Source organism: Saimiri boliviensis, chromosome 13 (genome assembly GCF_048565385.1).
Source record: "Saimiri boliviensis isolate mSaiBol1 chromosome 13, mSaiBol1.pri, whole genome shotgun sequence".
NCBI classification, from domain to species: domain Eukaryota; kingdom Metazoa; phylum Chordata; class Mammalia; order Primates; family Cebidae; genus Saimiri; species Saimiri boliviensis.
This window is the reverse complement of record NC_133461.1, coordinates 95,393,863-95,413,408: the sequence shown is the minus strand read 5'-3', so window position 1 is coordinate 95,413,408 and position 19,546 is coordinate 95,393,863. Positions and strand designations below refer to the sequence as shown.

General features: G+C 44.6%; 1 protein-coding gene across 5 annotated transcripts in view; it reads left to right on the top strand.

Moving 5' to 3' along the window:
• Positions 1-13,859, top strand: part of SLC18A1 (solute carrier family 18 member A1) — a 47,050-nt gene extending 33,191 nt beyond the window's left edge. For 4 of the 5 annotated variants that reach the window (XM_074384033.1, XM_010346112.3, XM_074384032.1 and 1 more), the window contains 6 exons: positions 7,923-8,001; positions 9,014-9,065; positions 10,808-10,871; positions 11,165-11,284; positions 11,485-11,618; positions 12,732-13,859. In XM_074384033.1, coding sequence (XP_074240134.1) covers positions 7,923-8,001; positions 9,014-9,065; positions 10,808-10,871; positions 11,165-11,284; positions 11,485-11,618; positions 12,732-12,845 — 563 coding nt within the window. In that variant the 3' untranslated portion in view covers positions 12,846-13,859. The remainder of the gene's footprint in view (positions 1-7,922; positions 8,002-9,013; positions 9,066-10,807; positions 10,872-11,164; positions 11,285-11,484; positions 11,619-12,731) is intronic. The other variant, XM_074384034.1, reaches the window with a different exon arrangement.
• Positions 13,860-19,546: the final 5,687 nt, after the last annotated feature.

Sequence of the window (19,546 nt, the reverse complement as noted above, 5' to 3'; positions counted from 1 at the left end):
GTCTGTGAAGTCGGACATCAAAAGTTGTCAAATAGTTACATCAGAATCACCTGGAGAGTTTGTTAAAACTTTGGTTGCTCGGAGCCAGTGAGCAGTTCAGTCAAAATAAGTTTTCATTCCTAGTAAGTTTCCAGGTGATGCTGATACAGCTGGTCAGTGATTACACCTTGAAAATTGCTGCTGTACATGGGGAGCACCCCTCAAGATTGTTGAGGGGGACACAGGAGTCCATGCTTTGGAAAGTCATGTATATTCTGCCACTGAGTGCTTGCTATGTGGCCCACCATATGCTAGGTAGCATCATCAAGGGGAGGAAATAGCCCGAGTCCACCTGGGTTTGAATCCTGACCAGGTCACTTACTGATTGTGACCTTGGATAAGTTATTTAGCCTCTTTAACCTCTGATATGGTCTGAATGTGTCCTCCAAAATTTATATGTTGGAAATTGAATCCTTAATGCAAGTCTTGAGAGGTGGGGCCTTTGAGAGATGATGATATCATGGGTATACCCTCATGAATGGATTCAGGCCATTATCATGGGAGTGAGTTTGCTATAATAAAAAGAGGGTTCAGCCCCCTTTACCTCTCTCTCATGTGTGCTCTCTCCATATGATGCCCTTTGGCCATGTTATGATCTAGCAACCAGGCCCTCCCCAGATGAACAAACAGATGCTGCAGGCTTGCCCTTGAACTTCCTAGCCTCCAGAACCCTGAGCCAAATAAATCTCTTCTTTTTATAAATCACCCACTCTGGTATTTTGTTATATTATAGCAGCTGAAAATGGACTAAGATGGAAAATGGGTACTGAGAAACAGGGCTGCTGCTATAACAAATAATTGAAAATATGGAAGTAGCTTTGGAACAGGGACATTGGTAGAGGCTGGAATGATTTGGAGGAGCAGGCTAGAAAGAGCATGTATTGCTGTGGGCAAGGCATTAAGGGCGATCTAGTGAGGGCTCAAAAGAGGAGAGCTGCAGGGAAAGTCTGAATCTTCTTAGACTTTGGTTAAGTGGTTATGACCAGAATGTTGATAGAAATGTGGACAGTAAATGTCATTCTGATGAGGTCTCAGATAGAAATGAGGAACAAAGTGTTGGAAACTAGAGTAAAGGCCATCCTTGTTATACAGTTATAAAAAATGTGGTAGACTTGTGTCCATGTCCTAGGACTTTATGGAATGAAGAAGGTAGAGGCAATACAATAGGATATCAGGCAGAAGAAATATATAGGCAGCAAAGCTTCAGGCTGCTGTGTGGCTGTTTAAACTGCATATATAGTGCCATGTGAGAGCAAAGAAATGACTTAAAGGTGAAATTTATGATTAAAAGAGAAGCAAAACAGAAAGACTTGGAAAATTTGCTGCCTGGCCTTGGAAAGAAGGAAAAGGTGTCTTTAGGAGAACACACCAAAAGTGTAGCCAGGCCACCTAAAGCAATTAGTGTAGGTGAAAGGGAGCCAGGTACCATCTATCAAGGCTGTGGGAGAAAGACCCCAAAAGCATTTTAGAGATCTTTGGAGCTGTTCCTCCCATTGCTGGCCCAGAGATCTAGGAGAGCAGAATGGTTTGGGAATAAGCCTGGGGCACTCCATGGGCTCACTGTGCAGGACCACCTTGGGGTTATGCTCACTGCATTTCAGTGCAGTGCCCCTTAACTGTGCCAGCCATGGCTCAAGTGGGCCCAGGTGTGGCCTGGCCTCCCACTCACTCTGGAGGGTGCAAGTGGTAAGCCTTTGTGGTGTCTATGTGGTGCAAATATTGCAGGTGCACAGAATACAAGAACTATGGGTGCATGACTTCTTCCACCTAAATTTCAAAAGATGTCATGGACAGCCATTTCAAAGATCACCAAACTGTAGGGGCACCAGCATGGTGGCCTGCAAGCACAAGATTCCAACCCATGAGAGCTGCTGGATAGACTGAGCCCAGAAAAACCATAGGGGTGGGCTGCCTGACACCTTGTGGGGGTCCAACCTCCACTCCAGTGTACCCAGGATTTTGAACATGGAGTCAAAGGCAATTATTCTCCAACTTTAAGACTCAATATCGTTCTCCATTTTGGGTTTTGGGCTTTCTTGGGACTTGTTACCCCCTTCTTCTTCCCTGTAACTTGCTTTTGAAATAGGAATGTCTATTCTAACCTTGTCCCACCATTGTTTTTGAAAGTACATGCAGTTATCCCCACAGAAGATTGGTTCTAGGACTCCTCATGGATATCAAATTCCAAGTATGTTCAAGTCCCTTACATAAAATAGCATCATATTTGCATATAATTTGCATATCTATCTTCAGTAGATTATATGGATTATAGTACATCGTCATATGTACTATATCTCTAGATGACTTGTAACACCTAATGCCATGTGAATGCTATGTAAATAGTTGTTATACTATATTGGTTTCTTATTTGTATTATTTTTATTGTTGTATTGTTATTTTTAATATTTTCCCTCAAATATTTTTGATCTGCTGTTGGTTGAATCTAAGGATGTGAAACCTGCAAATACAAAAGGCCAACTGTAATTCATTTTGGTTTCACAGGCTCACAGCTGGAGGGAATTTGTATCTTGAATCTTACCCATATCTAATTTAGACAAGAATCTGGACTTTGGACTTTTGAGTTTATACTGGAACCAGTTAAGACTTCTGAAACTATTGGGATGGAATGAATGTATTTTGCATTGTGAGAAGGACATGAGTTTTGGAGGCCAGGGGTGGAATGCTATTTCTCCCCAAATCTGTGTGTTGGAAACTTAGTCCTGAATGCAACAGTGTTGAGAAGTGGAACATTTAATAGGTGATAAAGTCATAGGGACACCACCTTTATGAATAGATTAAAGCAATTATCTTAGGAGTGGAATAGTTACAAAAGGTGGGAGTTTGGCCCCCCTTTCCTTTCTCTCTTGAATGCCCTTTCTCCATGTGGTACCCTTAGGCTATATTATGACCCAACAAGAAGTCCCTCACCAGATGGCCAGGCACATGCTGGTGTCATGCCCTTGCACTTCCCAGCTTCCAGCATCATGATTCAAATAAATCTTTTCTCTTTATAAATTACCCAATCTGTGATATTCTGTTACAGAAGCAAAAAGAAAAAAGTCTAAGACAAACTCCAGTTTTTTTTAATTTGTAAAAATGTAGCTATTTTTCAGGGTTATTTTGATATGGTATTTTAAATGGATTAGCACAGTGCATGGAATATAGGATATACTCAGTAAATAAATTGTTTTTATAGTTTTAATAATTATTTTTGTTTAAATCATTTCGATAGTCATAAAATGTGTAATCCCTTATCCCTTAAAGATTTACTGTGAAAAACAGATGTGTATCTATAGGCACATATCCTATTTTTGCATAAAATACTGCTAAAATGTAAGATACAGTCAGATCCTAAAGAACAAGCAACATGGATTGAGAAAAATCCAATTCAGGAAATTTTGCGCTGTTTAAAATGATGTCAAGGAGATCTAGGGGGCTCTCGCATGTCCTAGAGGTGCTTACTTCCACATATTAGATAAACAATTGAGTAGTTTTAATTTTTTTTTTTACCAATTAAATATAAACAAATGAGTACAGTTTGCAATGGATTGCCACCTGTCCAGATACCCTAGACAAATACACTAAGGTGTGCTTACTTCCCCTCCATAGAAGAGAATATTAAAAACAAACAAGCTGTCAGCCAATAACTGTTCAAGTGTTGACTTTTGATTTAATTATAGTTGCCATGGTATTTTTTGTTAGGCTGTATTGTTTTTTTCTGGACTTTGGACTTTTGAGTTTATACTGGAACGAGTTAAGACTTCTGAAACTATTGGGATAGAATGAATGTATTTTGCATTGTGAGAAGGACGTGAATTTTGGAGGCCAGGGGTGGAATGCTGTTTTCCCCCAAATCTGTGTATAGAGAGGGATTAAAAGGGCTGGTCAAATCCAGAGAAACTCACTCTGCTAATCTCAAGCAGTCCCTTATACCAGAGCCATCTGTGCAACCCCACTGAGGAGGTAGGGTAGTGGAAACACCTTGAGTTAGAGTGAGACGGACTGGACTCAAGTACTGACTCTGTCACTCACCAGTTATGATGATAATAAACAAGACCAGTACTTGTAGGGCACTTAATCTGTGACAGGCACTATGCAAAATGCTTGATATGTACTATTTCGTTTAAACCTCTCAACTGGCCTGCCTAGTCTGGTAGAAATTATGATTATCTCCGTATTTCAGAGATTTCTTGATCTGACTCAATTTCCCAATGCTCTTTCAAATCCTGGGCCTCTCATCAGCAAGCATCCTATGCCCTCATCCTTGTCTCTGAGCGTGTCTTTCATCTTCTCGCCCTACGGAGACCCTGATGTTTTCTGTGAACGTTGTTTTTCTGCAGCATCTAGATGGAAGTTCATGTTCTACACCTTGCTCTCTTTGCTTCTTCTGAGTCATTTCTTCTCTGTTCTCCTTCAAAGACCTCAACTCCTTTGAAGATCATGTTGTTAGATGACACCAGCCCACGCTTCTTCTTTGCAGTCATCTAGTGACCCCTTAGTTGCCCCTCCTCATTCATTAAAGCTGTTGACATCTGGCGCATGTTCTTTTCACCTCTACTCCTGTCACCATTTTTGGTGACTTCAATATCCAGGTGGTTAACTGGATCTTGGCCTCCTAATTCCTTAATCTATTCTTTTGCAATGATCCTTTTTTTCCTTTCTGCCTTAACCAGTTTAATCCTATCTATGTCCTCACCTCATGTATTAGTTCATTTTGCATTGCTATAAAGGAATATCGGAGGCTGGGCAATTTATTTTAAAAAAGAGGTTTACTTGGCTTATGGTTCTCCAGGCTGTACAAGAAGCCTTGCACCAGCATCTACCTCTTGTAAGGGCTCACAAGGCTCACAACCTTCGAGGAAGGCAAGGGAAGCCTGCATATCACATGGCAAGAGAAAGAGCAAGAGAAATGGGGGGAGGTGCCACAATCTTTTAAACAGCCAGCTCTTGCGTGAACTTACAGAGCAAGAAGTCACTCATTATCATGAGGATGGGGACAGCATCACGCCATTCATGAGGGATTCATCTCCATGACCCGAACATCTCCCACTCACCCCCACCTTTAACATTGGAGATCAAGTTTTAACATGAGATTTCAAGGGGACAAATATTCAAGCAATATCACCTTGACATCAGTATTAATTATATATCCTCTGAAATCTCAATTCCAAACAATCCACTTATCTTCTTACATATTCCCAGCTCAGATGTTCTAATGGTCTCTATCAACATTTTTTGACCAATCTCGGATCATCAGTTCATTGGCCTCAGTAATTTTTCTTCCATTACTACTCATGTCGTCACTTATTTCTTTACTCAATGTGGATTCAATGGCGCATGGTTAATGTCACTCCTCTGAAACTCCTCTCTCCCTTTGGGCTTCTCACTTGGCAAAGACTTAACTATGGCTAAGCTATCTTGTTGCCTACTCCTTGTCTATAAATGAGCCATGGCATGGGGCTGCCAAAAAACGCACAACCAGTCTGTTTGGTCTCACTTTATATTTATGGCCACACATCTAAAGTGGGTTTCACACTGTCCAACAATCTTTCTATAAGTCCCTAGTTATGTTCTTCTTCTTTTCCAAAATGACTATTTTCTATTTCTTTGTTTTAACCTCATATGCACTCCCATCCCTTCACTATCATCATTCTCAGCTGTTGACTTTGCCATCTAGTCACTGAGAAAACGGAAGCAATGAGAAGGGGACTCTTATGTTTCCATCACTAAATGTACCCAATTTCCTGAACCTGTGCCCACATTCACAGCCTTCTCACTAATTATGTTGGAGCATCCCAGCCCTGATCAAAGGCCAGACTCCTCTTTTGGATTCCATCTCCCCTCACCTTCTTCATTGGCTTCTCCTCATAACCTGTGCTATTTCTGCCCTCTTTGCTAACTTTTAAGGGTAGGAGTCCCCCAGGGCTCAGTCCTTGGATCTCTGTTCTTTATTTAGTCTTTCATAGGCAACCCCATCCATTTGCATGGCTTTAAGAACCATGCGCAAACCAATGTCTCAAAGTTCTCTCTCCTTGGAGCTCCAGATTTGCATATCTAACTGCCTGACAGCTCTGCTTGGATATCTAATGGTCACTTCAAACGTCTCATGTTTCCCCCACGTTCTTGCTCTTCCACCAATCTTCTCTATCTCCAGCTACCCAATTGATTAAGACAAAAACCTAGGTTATCCCTGATTTCTCCCTTCCCCTCCTCCAACTACATCTGTACCCAATCCAACAGAAAATGCCACCAACTCTACCTCCAAAACCTTCCATTTTATTCACTTCTCACCATCACTTTTCTGTGGGATTCTGCAAATAGTTCTGGCTTCCACTCTTGTTCCATGAACCCATTCTTCCGAGGGGACTTTAGAAAATATAAATCCAATTATGTCCTTTCCTTCCAAAGCTTCCATTGCCCTTGGAATAAAATCCAGGTTCTCTCTAGGGGCTTCATTTTCTCAACCACCACTTTCCTCTAATGTGTCAGCCACACCAATATTCTTTCTACTCTTAGAACAGACTAAATGATTTCTTTAAGGGCTTTTCATTTGCATGAGGTGCTTCCTATTTTCTGCTTGAAATGCTGCCTTTCAATTATTAAGGTCTCAACTTGAATGCCACTTCCCCAGAGAAGCCTACCCCAACCCCAACATCCCGGGGAGCCGTTCTGAGTCACTCTGCCATATCACCACATTAAATTTCCTGCACATAACTCAACACTTTTCAAAATTATCTTTTTCTGTGCATTTGTTTCCTTGTTTGCTGTCTGTCTCCCTCCCCTGGAGTATAAGCTAGCCGAAAGCTAGAATTTTGTGTGTCTTATTCACCTCTGTATTTCCAGCCCCCAGAGTATCTGGCACATGGCAAAAGTTTGTTAAAATGAATGAATGAATGGATGAGACTCAGAGAGGGTAAGTAAAGTGTCCAAAGTCAGAGAGCTAACAAGTCATCAAGCCATGATTTGAATGCAAAATTTGGAGTACTTCCTTGTGTTGTCACCAAAAACCATGTGGCCAGACTTCAATTTACAAAATATTTTTACATGCATTATCTAATTCGTTCTGCACTGTAACTTGGTACAATGTAGTCATAGCTTTGCTTTTTCCAAATGTAGAAACCAAGGCTCAGAAAGGTTTAGTAATTAATCCAAGCTCCCCCTCTGAGCAACAGAAAGGCAGGTAAATAGCAAGGCAGGAATTCACTTCCCAGGAAGTATGTATGGGTATATGGCATCCAACCACACCACCTCTTAAGCCCACATCCTCATGCTGATAACCAAGGGTGTTTTATACATGGGAATGGCTTACCAGGGTCATTAATTAGGAATCTAAGTAGGGAGTTGGAAGCACATTAAATGTACTGAGGCTAGGCCAAGTGCAGTGGCTCACATATGTAATCCCAGCACTTTGGGAGGCCAAGGTAGGCAGGAGTTAGAGATCAACCTGGGCAACATGGTGAGACCCCATCTCTACAATAAATAAATAAATAAATAAATAAATAAATAAATAAATAAACAAAACTAGGTGTGGTGGTGGTCCCAGCCACTCTGGAGGCTGAGCTGGGAGGATTACTTGAGCCCAGGAGGTCGAGGCTGCAGTGGGCTGAGATTGTACCACTGCACTCCAGCCTGGGTGACAGAGTGAGACCTTGCCTTAAAAAAAATAAATCACTGAGGCTAAACAGAGCCCTGCTCCTGAAGAAAGCAGAGGTATGAGGTCCTATGGCAACTACTGTGGGTTTGCAAAGATCCTCAGATCATAAAACACAGTGGCTTGGGGATCTTGGAAGGTTACAGGGGTGGACTTCACTGTCTTGTAGGAGACCAGGCATTTGCGAGTAAATTGAACATGTCCTAAGGTAAGCACCTGTGTCCTTCCCCAGGTCTAGCTTTCTTGCCAGCCAGTGTGTCCTACCTCATCGGCACCAACCTCTTTGGTGTGTTGGCCAACAGGATGGGTCGGTATGTAGGCTGGGGATCTGGGACGAACAATAGAAATGTAAGATGGGAGAGCACCTGTCCCTGTTCCTGGAATGATGAACAGCTTCCCCAGGGTTGAAAGTTTAGGACAAGCACACACTGATAAAAACTTCCCATCTGGAGGATGGGCAGTGGGTGGGTGGTGAGGGCAGGATGGAGAATGGATAGTCTTAGCTCTGAGCTGATTGGTATAGAAGAGGCAGTGGAGACATGACGGGTAGCCCTTACTTTCCAGCCATTTACTGTCCAGTTGAAGAGATAAAATAACCACGACAAAGAACAGCTATGAAAAATGCAGTACTTTGGGAAAGTGGTTTTTAAATTATGTTCCGTGGAAGCCAGGGGAGTTCCATGGCCACTGAGGAGGAAGGGTTGGGGGCCAAGAGGTATGGGTCTAGATTCCGTCCCTCCACTGTGGTAAGGACAGATTCCGTTCCTCCACTGTGGTAAGGACAGATTCCGTTCCTCCACTGTGGTAAGGACGGATTCCGTTCCTCCACTGTGGTAAGGACAGCTTTAATTTTATCTTTGGAGTTCAGCACCAAGATTTTAGAAGCATTGCCATAGGACATCAGAGAAGGAAAGAAGTTTGGTACTTTCTGTGGTTTTTGAGGGTGGACCTCAAGGACCAAATAAAATATGGACAGGTGGGAGGCAGTCTGAGCTTGGCAACAGCATGAGTGAAGTTTGAGGGCTACTTCCAAGGGTCAAGTGCCTTCTGAGTCAGCTGATTCCTCCTGTAACGGAAGGAAAGATGTGTCTATGGCACCTCCTCTGCCTTTACTATAGAAAGAGGGGGTGGAGCCAGTGGGCACAAGGAAAGGGCAGGGAGAGAGCTCAGTTGGGTACAAACTGGTCATGTAGGGATGCAGTCCTCAGGTCCTAAGTGGTTGCTGGGATTAGGGCTGGTAGGACAGGCCAGCATAGTGGTGATGGGGTCAGGTGTCGGGGAGCTCTCCTCTAGCAGTGTTTGATGATGGCTCTTTTCTTCCAGGTGGCTGTGTTCCCTAATCGGGATGCTGGTAGTGGGTACCAGCTTGCTTTGTGTAAGTATAATGAGACCTGGGGGAGGGGGAAGAGAGAGAGGGAGGGAGGGAGGGAGGGGAGGGGAGGGGAGGGGAGGAGAGGGGAGGAGAGGGGAGGAGAGGGGAGGAGAGGAGAGGAGAGGAGAGGAGAGGAGAAGAGAGGAGAAGAGAGGAGAAGAGAGGAGAAGAGAGGAGAGGAGACAGAGAGACCCAGACATTTAAAGACTACTTTCCTTTAAAATCAGCAGAGTAAGCATGGCAAGAACCGTCAGAAAGACTGTTTCTGAGTAGGCAGGAATTTAGCACTGGGGGAGATGCCACCAGCTGCACTTTGCCCTGTCTGCTGTTTACCAGCTGGAAGTACAGGTAGAAGGCTCTCCTCCTAGGGTCCTGGAGGTCTTTGACCCTGAGACATTCTCCAGGTCAACCACTTCCCATTGAGGGGAAGTGGGAAAGGAGAGGGAGAGGGCTGGAGGGCAGCTAGAGCCAGAGGTCTGAGGCTCTGTGTGTGGATATATGAAGTGATACATGTTGGTATCCATTTCTGGGGGCAGCAAAATGGTGCATTTTATGACTTCATTTACTCATCCCACGTGACAGATCCCCATAAGTCCCCAGGGAGCCATCATTTATGCCCCAGTCCCTGGCACCAGAGGCTTGATAGAAGAAGAAAGAAGGACTTTCCCATTTCTAGGAGTCCTCCTCAAACTCTCTAAGCCTTCATTTTCTCTTCTCCCCAGTGGAGATGAGAAACACAGAAACCTCCTAGGATTGAGGGAGAGGAGAATAGGGCTACAAGGCACTGTATGCTGTGCTCAAGACCAGCTGATGGTCATGAGCAGGAGCAGGGGATCTGGGTTCCATGGCAGGTTTGCCACTTTCTGTGCATGTGACTTTGAGTGGGTTACCTCATCTCTGTGTGCTCAGTGTCCTTGTCTATGTGGAGAAAGTTCTGATGGTGTCCACAGGGTTGTCGAGGTAATCCATGTAGACCACAGTGGTGAGCACGTGGTGAGCCCATAGAGAGTCTCAGCCAATACGATTGATAAATTATACACATTTCTTGAGACACGAACCCTAAAACTTGTTATCAGCCAGTAAACAGTATGCTAAACCCTTGAGAGGTAAGGGCCCTGGGGTAGCAGGTTTGAGTGACAGGTGCCCAGAGAGGGGGATGAGGAACCTACAAAAGAAGGAAAGGGTTTTTGTTGGAAGACTAGGAGGGCAATGGGAATGAGTCTCACAAGCTCCCTGACACAGCACCCAAACCACACCACCTGCCCCATCTAGCTTACAGCTAACTGGTAGTTGGGGTCTCTTCTCTGTCTTCTTTCTCCAACAGCTACCATGTTTGAAGTCTAAACAAAACCTTTGGGCGATATCATTAATGGAAAACAGAGGAAACTTTATTCCATGAAGAATGAGGCCGGGAGTGTACATTTAGGTGGAGAGCCGTAGAGGAAGGGGAGGAGGTATCTAGTTAGAGCATAATGGAGTCAAGTCTGAGGTCCAGATTTCATCTTGCCACTCATTAGATCTGTTGACTTTGCAAAGAACAATAAGCACAATGTCACTGGTCAAGTTGTCATATCCTTAAATTGGAGGTGTAGATTCTTCTGTGAGGAGGTGTGAGAGTACAGGAGGATGATGTATGTGGCCAATAGTGCACTCTGAATAAACGCATGTCATGTGAAAACTCTTTGAACCTTGCTCCCACCTGAACCATCTGGAGTCCTGATGACTCTTCCTTTTTCTCCTTGCAGGTTCCTCTGGCTCACAACATCTTTGGTCTCATTGGACCCAATGCAGGGCTTGGCCTTGCCATAGGTAAGAAGTGCCCTCAAAGGAAACAAGAAGCCCCTGAATGTTAGCTTTGGGTCTGATGCCTTTCGCTCCCTCCCTTTTCTCATCAGAGGAGGTAGGTGGAGAGGCAGAAGGAGCAGGAGGGCAGCTGGCAGGGATATGGAGAGATGAGCTCCTAATTCCCGCATGGAACAGATGTTGGTCTGAGGGAGAGGACAGTAGGCAAAGCCAGTGTACTAATGGAGGAGCAGAGGAGGGGATGTGGATGGGGCTGACTGTGGGTGAAGCTGACTGTGTCCTGTTTGCTCTGGCCACAGGCATGGTGGATTCCTCTATGATGCCCATCATGGGACACCTGGTGGACCTACGCCACACCTCGGTGTATGGGAGTGTCTACGCCATCGCTGATGTGGCTTTTTGCATGGGCTTTGCTGTAGGTATGTTGGCAGGACCTGGGTGCCCCACTTTCCCCTATCTACTGTTTACCAGCTGGAAGTGCAGCCAGTAGGCTATCCTCCTAGGATTCTAGAGATCTCTGACCCTGAGACATCTTCTGGGTCACCCATTGCCCTAGCATAGCATCTTATGGGTGATAGAGGCTCCTTAGACACTTGTGACTTTGATGTGTCTCTCCCAGGTCCATCCATTGGGGGTGCCATTGTGCAGGCCATTGGTTTCCCCTGGCTCATGGTCATCATTGGGGTCGTCAACATCATCTATGCTCCACTCTGCTACTACCTGCGGAGCCCCCCAGCCAAGGAGGAGAAGCTTGTAAGGAGCTCTGACTGCTTTTAAAAAAAAAATCACTTGTTTCCTTCCATCGTCTCTCTCATTCCATTTCATCCTGGGCTATTATTTCCTTCCTCTATTCCTGTGTTGATACTCTATCTGCTTTGCCGTGTTTCTCAATCCCCTTCATCTTCATATTCTTTTGTGTGCTTCCTTGATTACCCTTCTCTAAGTAATCACTTCCTCTTTTTCTGGGGCTGTCAGGAAGGGTCTTAAGTAGAGAAGGGAAATGGGGGCAGAGGACCATCAAAGATATCCTGTAGTTACTGTTCCTAGCTTGCTAGTTACTAGCAAGTTGTGAATTACCAAGTTATCTCCCTCATAAGTGGGCAGAATTCCATTGGCACATCTGTTCATTCATTCTAGTGAACCATTATCCTTACCAGGTGACCTTTTTAAAAATACAAAAACTGGGGCTGGGTGTGGTGACTCACGCCTGTAATCCCAGCACTTTGGAAGGCTAAGGCGAGTGGATCACAAGGTCAGGAGTTTGAGACCAGTCTGGCCAATATGGTGAAACCCTGCCTCTACTAAAAATACAAAAAAATTAGTTGGGTGTGGTGGCGTGCACCTGTAGTCCTAGCTGCTTGGGAGGCTGAGGCAGGAGGATCACTTGAACCCAGGAGGCAGAGGTTGCAGTGAGCCAAGACCCCACCACTGCACTCCAGCCTGGGCAATGGAGTGAGATTCCATCTAAAAAAAAAAAATAAGTGGGGGGCCGGGACAAAAACCCCAAGGAAGAGATCCACACCATAGAATTTTCTTTAATGACACACTTTCGACTTACTGCAGCACAAGCATCCTGAGGGCCTTGATTGGTTTGGGATGGCTTCAGAGGCTGCTCAAGGGAACCAAAAAAGACAGGAAGGTGTGATAGGGAGTGGTGTTGATTCCACTACCACTGTTAGATTCAATTAAACGCATATGAGATATTTGTCCCCACAAGGGTTGATATACTTGGTACCTCGGGAGGCCAGTGCATGCAGTTTCTCGAGTTCTCAGCAATGCCAGTCTCAGATGAGCTAGTGGGGAACGGGATGGGGAGACTGGTAAAAAAAGATGTGCAGTGGCTTCTCTTCTTGCCTCTCACTGCAGGCTATTCTGAGTCAGGAGTGCCCCATGGAGACCCGGATGTATGCAACCCAGAAGCCCATGAAGGAATTTCCCCTGGGGGAGGACAGTGATGAAGAGACTGACCATGAAGAGTAGCTGCAGAAGGTGCTCCCTGAATTTTATGATGCCTCAGTGACCACGTCTTTCCCTGGGACCAGATCACCATGGCTGAGCCCAGGGCTCAGTGGGCTTCACATCCCTCTCCCTGGGTATTTCTTTCTTCCCATGGACACTGTCCCCGATGCTCTCTCACCTGTGTAACCCGTAGCTCTCCCTCTATGGCTCAGTGGCGCATCTTTTGTGGAAGGACAGAGTGATGCACCCTCCCAGGCTGCTGTGAGGTTGATTAAACTTGAGCTGTGACGCATTCTGCAAGAGGTGACTCATTTCATGGAGGCGGCAGTGAGCAATGTGTGCCTGGAGCCAGTGGGGCGACTGACAAACCTTGCTTATCTGTTGCCTGATTTTCTTTGGCATAGTCCCAACAGATTGTAAGAGTTTTATCCTCTGTTCCTCAACATGTCTCTTCCTGGGTTTTCCCAGCTGAGTTGAGAAAATGTTCTCAACATGTCCTCCTGCCAAGTGCCAGCTTGAAGAGTTTTTTGCCTTTTTTTTTTTTTTTTTAATAAAGTGAGTGATTTTTCTGTGGCTAAATCTACAGCTGCAGAAAGGGCTTTACCCTCAGTAAAAAGCATCTTCTATTTTTGTTATTATTCGGAAAGGGGAAGAGCCCATTTCTCTTATGCTGGAGTTATTGACGTTCTCTTAACCTCCCCTGTGTGTTCCTACCTTTTCTGAACCTCTTAGACTCTTAGAAATAAAAGTAGAAGAAAGGCAGAAACATAATTCATGAGACCCAGGATTTCATGGGAAGTAGTGAAAAGAAACTGCCTTGAAATCCCTCCCGATTGTAGATTTCCTAATAGGAGGAGTGTAATGAGGCATTGTTCATACTTGCTAATAAATACGTCATTGCCTAATTCAGACCTGGTAAACTAGATGGTGTTTTATAGCAAAAGAAAGTGTGTGGGCAAATAGAGCAAGTACTTTAAATATTCTCACACTGTGCTACCTTTTTGAAACACTTATTGGGCGATGGGATTTCAAAGAGATGGGAGACGTGGCACCCCCTTAAGTAGCTCCCGATCGATTTGGGCAAACAAGATGTGCACAATATAAAAAATTATTAATGCTTCAAGTTAGTATACATTTTGTGTTCAGGTACAAGGTGCTCATAGGCTGGGTGGGAAATAATGGCAGAGATAGAGGCAGAAGCAGGATGGAGAGACCCACAGAGACAGGCTTCTGGGGTACCTGGATATCAGATTGGAGTTTTCAGACTTTATCTGGAATAACATCTGGCTCTGATTTTTGCACTGCTCTGTAGAAGTCTGCTGGCTCCAGTACAAAACTTGAATCACCAGAGCATATTCAAGCTGAACCTTTCAATGAATCTTTATCATGCAAACGATAGATACCTGACCTACTGATACGTTTTTAGGGGGCTGGCATTAATTAGACTCACCTGATTTCCAAAACCAGCTGTATTATAATCATCTTTGGTCAGGATGACATTTTTTTTCAGATTTTGAAGGAGCCCAAAGGTGAAATTAGAAAATTGTGTGTCAAAATATATAAACTGTAAGTACAAAGGCACAGTGAGTGAATGACCACTGGGATGCCTTACACAGGTGGGAGTGGGATGGGGCAGGATCGGGAGTTCTGGAAGTGATAGCCTGCTTACTCTCACATCCACCTGGGGCAGGGTTTATAATAAAGGCTGGGCTTGTTACAGAAATGAACACTTTTTAAAAATGTGAATTTTTTTTTCAGAGAAACTCATTCCTGGCTTGCCAACTAACATTATTTGAACAATATGCAAAGATATGGATAAAGGGAAGCCAATGGATACAGTTTGAGAATTTTAAAACAATTCTTGACAAGGGTCAACTCCAGGTCAGGTTCAGTGGCTCACACCTATAATCCCAGCACTTTGGGAGGCTGAGGCAAGAGGATCACTTGAACCCAGAAGTTCAAGACCAGCCTGGGCAGCATGGTGAAACTCCTCCTCTCAAAAAAAAAAAAAAAAATTAGACAGGCATGTTGGTGTGTTCCTGTAGTCTCTCCGCTTCTTAAGAGGCTGAGGCAGGAGGATCTTTTGAGCCCAGGAGGTGGAGGCTGCACTGAGCAGTGATCATGTGACTGCACTCCAGCCTAGGCAACAGAACGAGACCCTGTCTCAAAAAACAAAGACAACACCAAACACTACAAGTAAGTTAGGACACTTTATAGATCAGAAGTAGGTTAAAGATCATAAATGTAGCCTATATATGGAAGAGTGTAAAAAGGAGAATTCCACAAAAATAGGGAATGGAATTAGTCTTTATTAGTGGCCTTACAAATGCTGTACAGAAGAGAATGCACGGTAAACTCCCCATATTCACAGGTCAGATGAATTTCTTCTAACAATGAAAATGCCACCCAGCAAGGAGGAGCTACAAGAAGTTTCCTATGAAAGTGTCATAAAATGGCACTCAACTCCACTCCACTGTGGGACAGTTGAAGACATGCATTTTCCTTGCAGAGACTACAGCCAGGCACAGTGGCTCCCACCTGTAATCCCAGCACTTTGGGAGGCCGAGGCAGGTGGATCACCTGAGGTTGGGAGTTCGAGACCAGCCTGATAACATAGAGAAACCCCATTTCTACTAAAAATACAAAATTAGCCTGGCATGGTGGTGCATGCCTGTAGTCCCAGCTACTCTGGAGGCTGAGGCAGGAGAATCGTGTGAACCCGGGAGGTGGAGGTTGCAGTGAGCCGAGATCACGCCATTGCACTCCAGCCTGGGAGAGAGAGAGAGAGAGAGAGAGAGAGAGAGAAAGAGAAAGAGCATGCTCACTCGAGAGATGGGCTTTCAACCACCAATTACCAAGTAGCAAAGAAGACAGTGCAACTGATGAGCTGTGGTGCTCAATAAGCCAGGAAAACGTTGGACTTTATCAGAGCATTGGAAACAAAGCAGAAGACACATCCTTTCCAAAGTGAAGAAGCAGGAAAAGTTTATGGGTTCCACACTAGGGTGGGAGCTACAGCACCTTAAATTCAGGTGGTAACTACGGAGGCTGAAGAAATGCAGAGAGCATACGGGTTGATGAACGGGTGGCAGGAACAGCAGTGTGGCAAGTAACAGGAAAGTTCTTATGGGGAGGGACCCAAATTCAAGAGGATATTATTAAAGTAGCCTATGCCTTTAAGAAGACCCAGTTTTGATGGCCACAGTCTCAGAACACCTCCGCTGGAGGAACTCTAAAAATCACTGGAGGGCTAGCACTAGGGTGAGTACTAGGAAATATTTTCTCCCACTGTGTTGTCTTACAGAATTGACTTTTCCAAGGTAAATCCTAAGCCACATAAAATATATATATATTTTAAATTATAGAGACAGGATCTTGCTGTCACCCAGGCTGGGGTGCAATGGTGCAATCATGGCTCACTGCAGCCTCCACCTCCTGGGTTCAAACAATTTTCCCACTTCAGCCTTCTGAGTAACTGGGACTACAGGTGCATGCCATCACATCTAGTGTATTTATTAATTTATTTTAAATTATTTTTTGTAGAGACAGGGTCTTGCTTTGTTGCCCAGGCTTAAAATAAATTTCCTGGTAACATTGGACCCTATTCCTGAAGGCAGCTCTGTAATGCTTGTACAAGTCAGTCATCTGACGTTTACATGAAGAAAGGGCGGTGCAGCCCTTCCACACAGTTTCCCTGGATGTGTGGTGGATTCTCTGCAGGCTTTGACACCCCAGGGCTGTTATGTTACACAATTCAGTCATGCTGAGCTCACCCCTACAATTTTGAGTATGGGACAGGAGAACTTTCTCTGCAACGAGGGAGGATTGGAGCACTGTGGCTTTGGTACACAGCGCTCTCTGCTGTTGCTGGGAGGGGCTCAAGGAGAAATGGTCAAGTCACAGGTGGTTGAGGGAGGACTGAATCAGGAGTAAACACATCTAATCCTGAGGTCCTAGCCTAGCTCTGATGCTAGCTAGCTGTGTGACCAGGGAAGAGTCATTTCACATCTCTGGCCTTTGGCATCAACTTCTGTAGCTCTGGCTTTCTGTGCCTCCATCTGCCACTGGCTCATTTTGGGGTAACTTTCGTCAAGCTCAGAGGCAAGACCTGAGCAAGGAGCCAAAGACAAAGGTGAGACATCAAAGCTGAGAGCCAGCATCACCCCAGAAACACAAATGTCACTTCAGGTTTCATTTGTTGCTTTCAAGAAGTTATTACAAGTAAAGTGTGCTTCATCCCCCTCACCTTCTTCTTGCCCTCCTTGTCTTCCTTCTTCCTATCTTCCTTCTTCTCTTCTGGCTCCCCTCCTCTTCTGCTGTCCCTCTTCCTCTTCCTCCTCCACTTCCTCCTCCTCCTCCTCCTCCTTTTTCTTATCCTCCTCTCCTCCTCCCTGCTTCTTCTTTCCCCTTTTCTCTTTTGTCTGGAGAAGGAAGAGTACAATGTTAGCAGAGGCATGAGCGTGGCCAAGGTCTTTTAGGATTTGTCATCCAAACTGAGTTATTATGTGGTCTCTGGAAATCACAAGGGAGAAGAGTGCAGTTTGGGGATCATACTTTACTTGTTTTAGCCACTGATTTAACCCAGGTCAGTAATTGACAATTCGTCTTCTTTTTTATTTTATTTTATTTTGTTTTGTTTTGAGACAGAGTCTTGCTCTGTTGCCCAGGCTGGGATGCAGTGGCACGATCTCCGCTCACTGCAACCTCTGCCTCCCATGTTCAAGTGATTCTCCTGCTTTAGCATCCCAAGGGGTAGCTGGGATTATGGGCATGTGCCACCAAACTTGGCTGATTTTTTGTATTTTTAATAGAGACAGGGTTTTGCCATGTTGGTCAGGCTGGTCTGAAACTCCTGAGTTCAGGAAATCCACCTGCCTTGGCCTCCCAAAGTGCTGGGATTATAGACGTGAGCCACCATACCCAGCTGGCTATTATTCTTATTAGAATAGAATTGCAAGGTTCTGGGTGTGCTGAGGGGTGGCTGATCAGGGTACAGGTCACAACAGGTTGCTGAGCAAATCATCACAGGAAAGCAGGAAGTTTTGTGTGTTCAGGTGTGATTCAATGTGTAGGTGGCCTGGTGCTCAAGGTAGATCTGTCATGAATTCATGGAATGCCAGGGAGCAGGTGGGGAAGCAGTGTTACAACGTTGCAAAGCAAGCCCTCTGGGGAATCTCCACTACATAGAAACAGTGTGACAGTGAAAACTTTATTCGTGATGTGAGAACGACAATGACACTGGTTTTTTGTTTTGTTTTGTTTTGTTTTTCCTTTTTTTTGAGACAGAGTTTCACTCTTGTTACCCAGGCTGGAGTGCAATGGCGCGATCTCGGCTCACCGCAACCTCCGCCTCCTGGGTTCAGGCAATTCTCCTGCCTCAGCCTCCTGAGTAGCTGGGATTACAGGTGTGCGCCACCATGCCCAGCTAATTTTTTTGTATTTTTAGTAGAGATGGGGTTTCACCATGTTGACCAGGATGGTCTCAATCTCTCGACCTCGTGATCCACCCGCCTCGGCCTCCCAAAGTGCTGGGATTACAGGCTTGAGCCACCGCGCCTGGCCTCAACAATGACACTGTTGTAACAAGAGTGTAATGAAGTGGAATGAAATAATCAGAAACAGAGAAAGAACATACTTTATAAACCATAAAACCCTATTTAAGGCCAGACACAGTGGCTCACGCTTATAATCCCAGCACTTTGGGAAACCGAGGAGGGCGGATCATCTGAGGTCAGGAGTTCAAGACCAGCTTGGCCAACATGGAGAAACCCCGTCTCTACTAAAATTAAAAAAAAAAAAAAATGGCTGGGTGTGGTGGTGCATGCTGGTAATCCCAGCTACTCAGGAGACTGAGGCAGGAGAATCGCTTGAACCCAGGAGGTGGAGATTGCAGGGAGCCAACACCACTGCACTCCAGCCTGGATGACACAGTGAGACTCTTGTCTCAAAATAGTAATAATAATCATCATCATCCTATTTAAGTGCTACTTTCTATTATTAGTGAGTTCAATTCTCTTGTCCTACAGAACAGGAAACTGATGAGATTGGTCTCACTATATTGCCCGGGCTGGTCTTAAACTCTTGGGCTCAAGAGATCCTCCCATCTTGGCCTCCCAAAGAACTGGGATTACAGGAATGAACCACTGCCATCAGCCAAAAGCCATTTTTTGATAACAGCTTTATTGAAATACAATTCACGTGCCATACAATCCGTCCATTTAAAGTGTACTATTCAGTGGCTCTGAGTATATTCACAGGACTGTGCAGCCATCACCACTATAAATTTTATATTGTCATCAGCCCAGAAAGAAATTCTGTGCCCTTTAATCATCCCTGAATTTTCTTCCCACATCACCCTCCAGTCCCAGGCAACCACTAATCTTCCTTTCTCTATAGATCTGCCTATTCTGGATACTTGACATGAAAGGAATCATACATGCGGTCTTTTGGAGACTGGCTTGTTTCATTAAGCAAGTTTTCAAGGTTTATCTGTATATTATCACATCTGGAATTAAGTAAAAAAATTTTTTTAAAAATTTAAAGATTCATTTGTGTTGTGGTATATATCAGTACCTCATTTCTTTTTATTACTAAATAGTATCCCATTATATGACTATATTAAATCTTATTTGATATCTTATTCATAGCTCATGGACATTTGGGTCATGTTCACCTTTGGGCTATTATGAATAATACTGCTCTAAACATTTGTGTGGGCATAT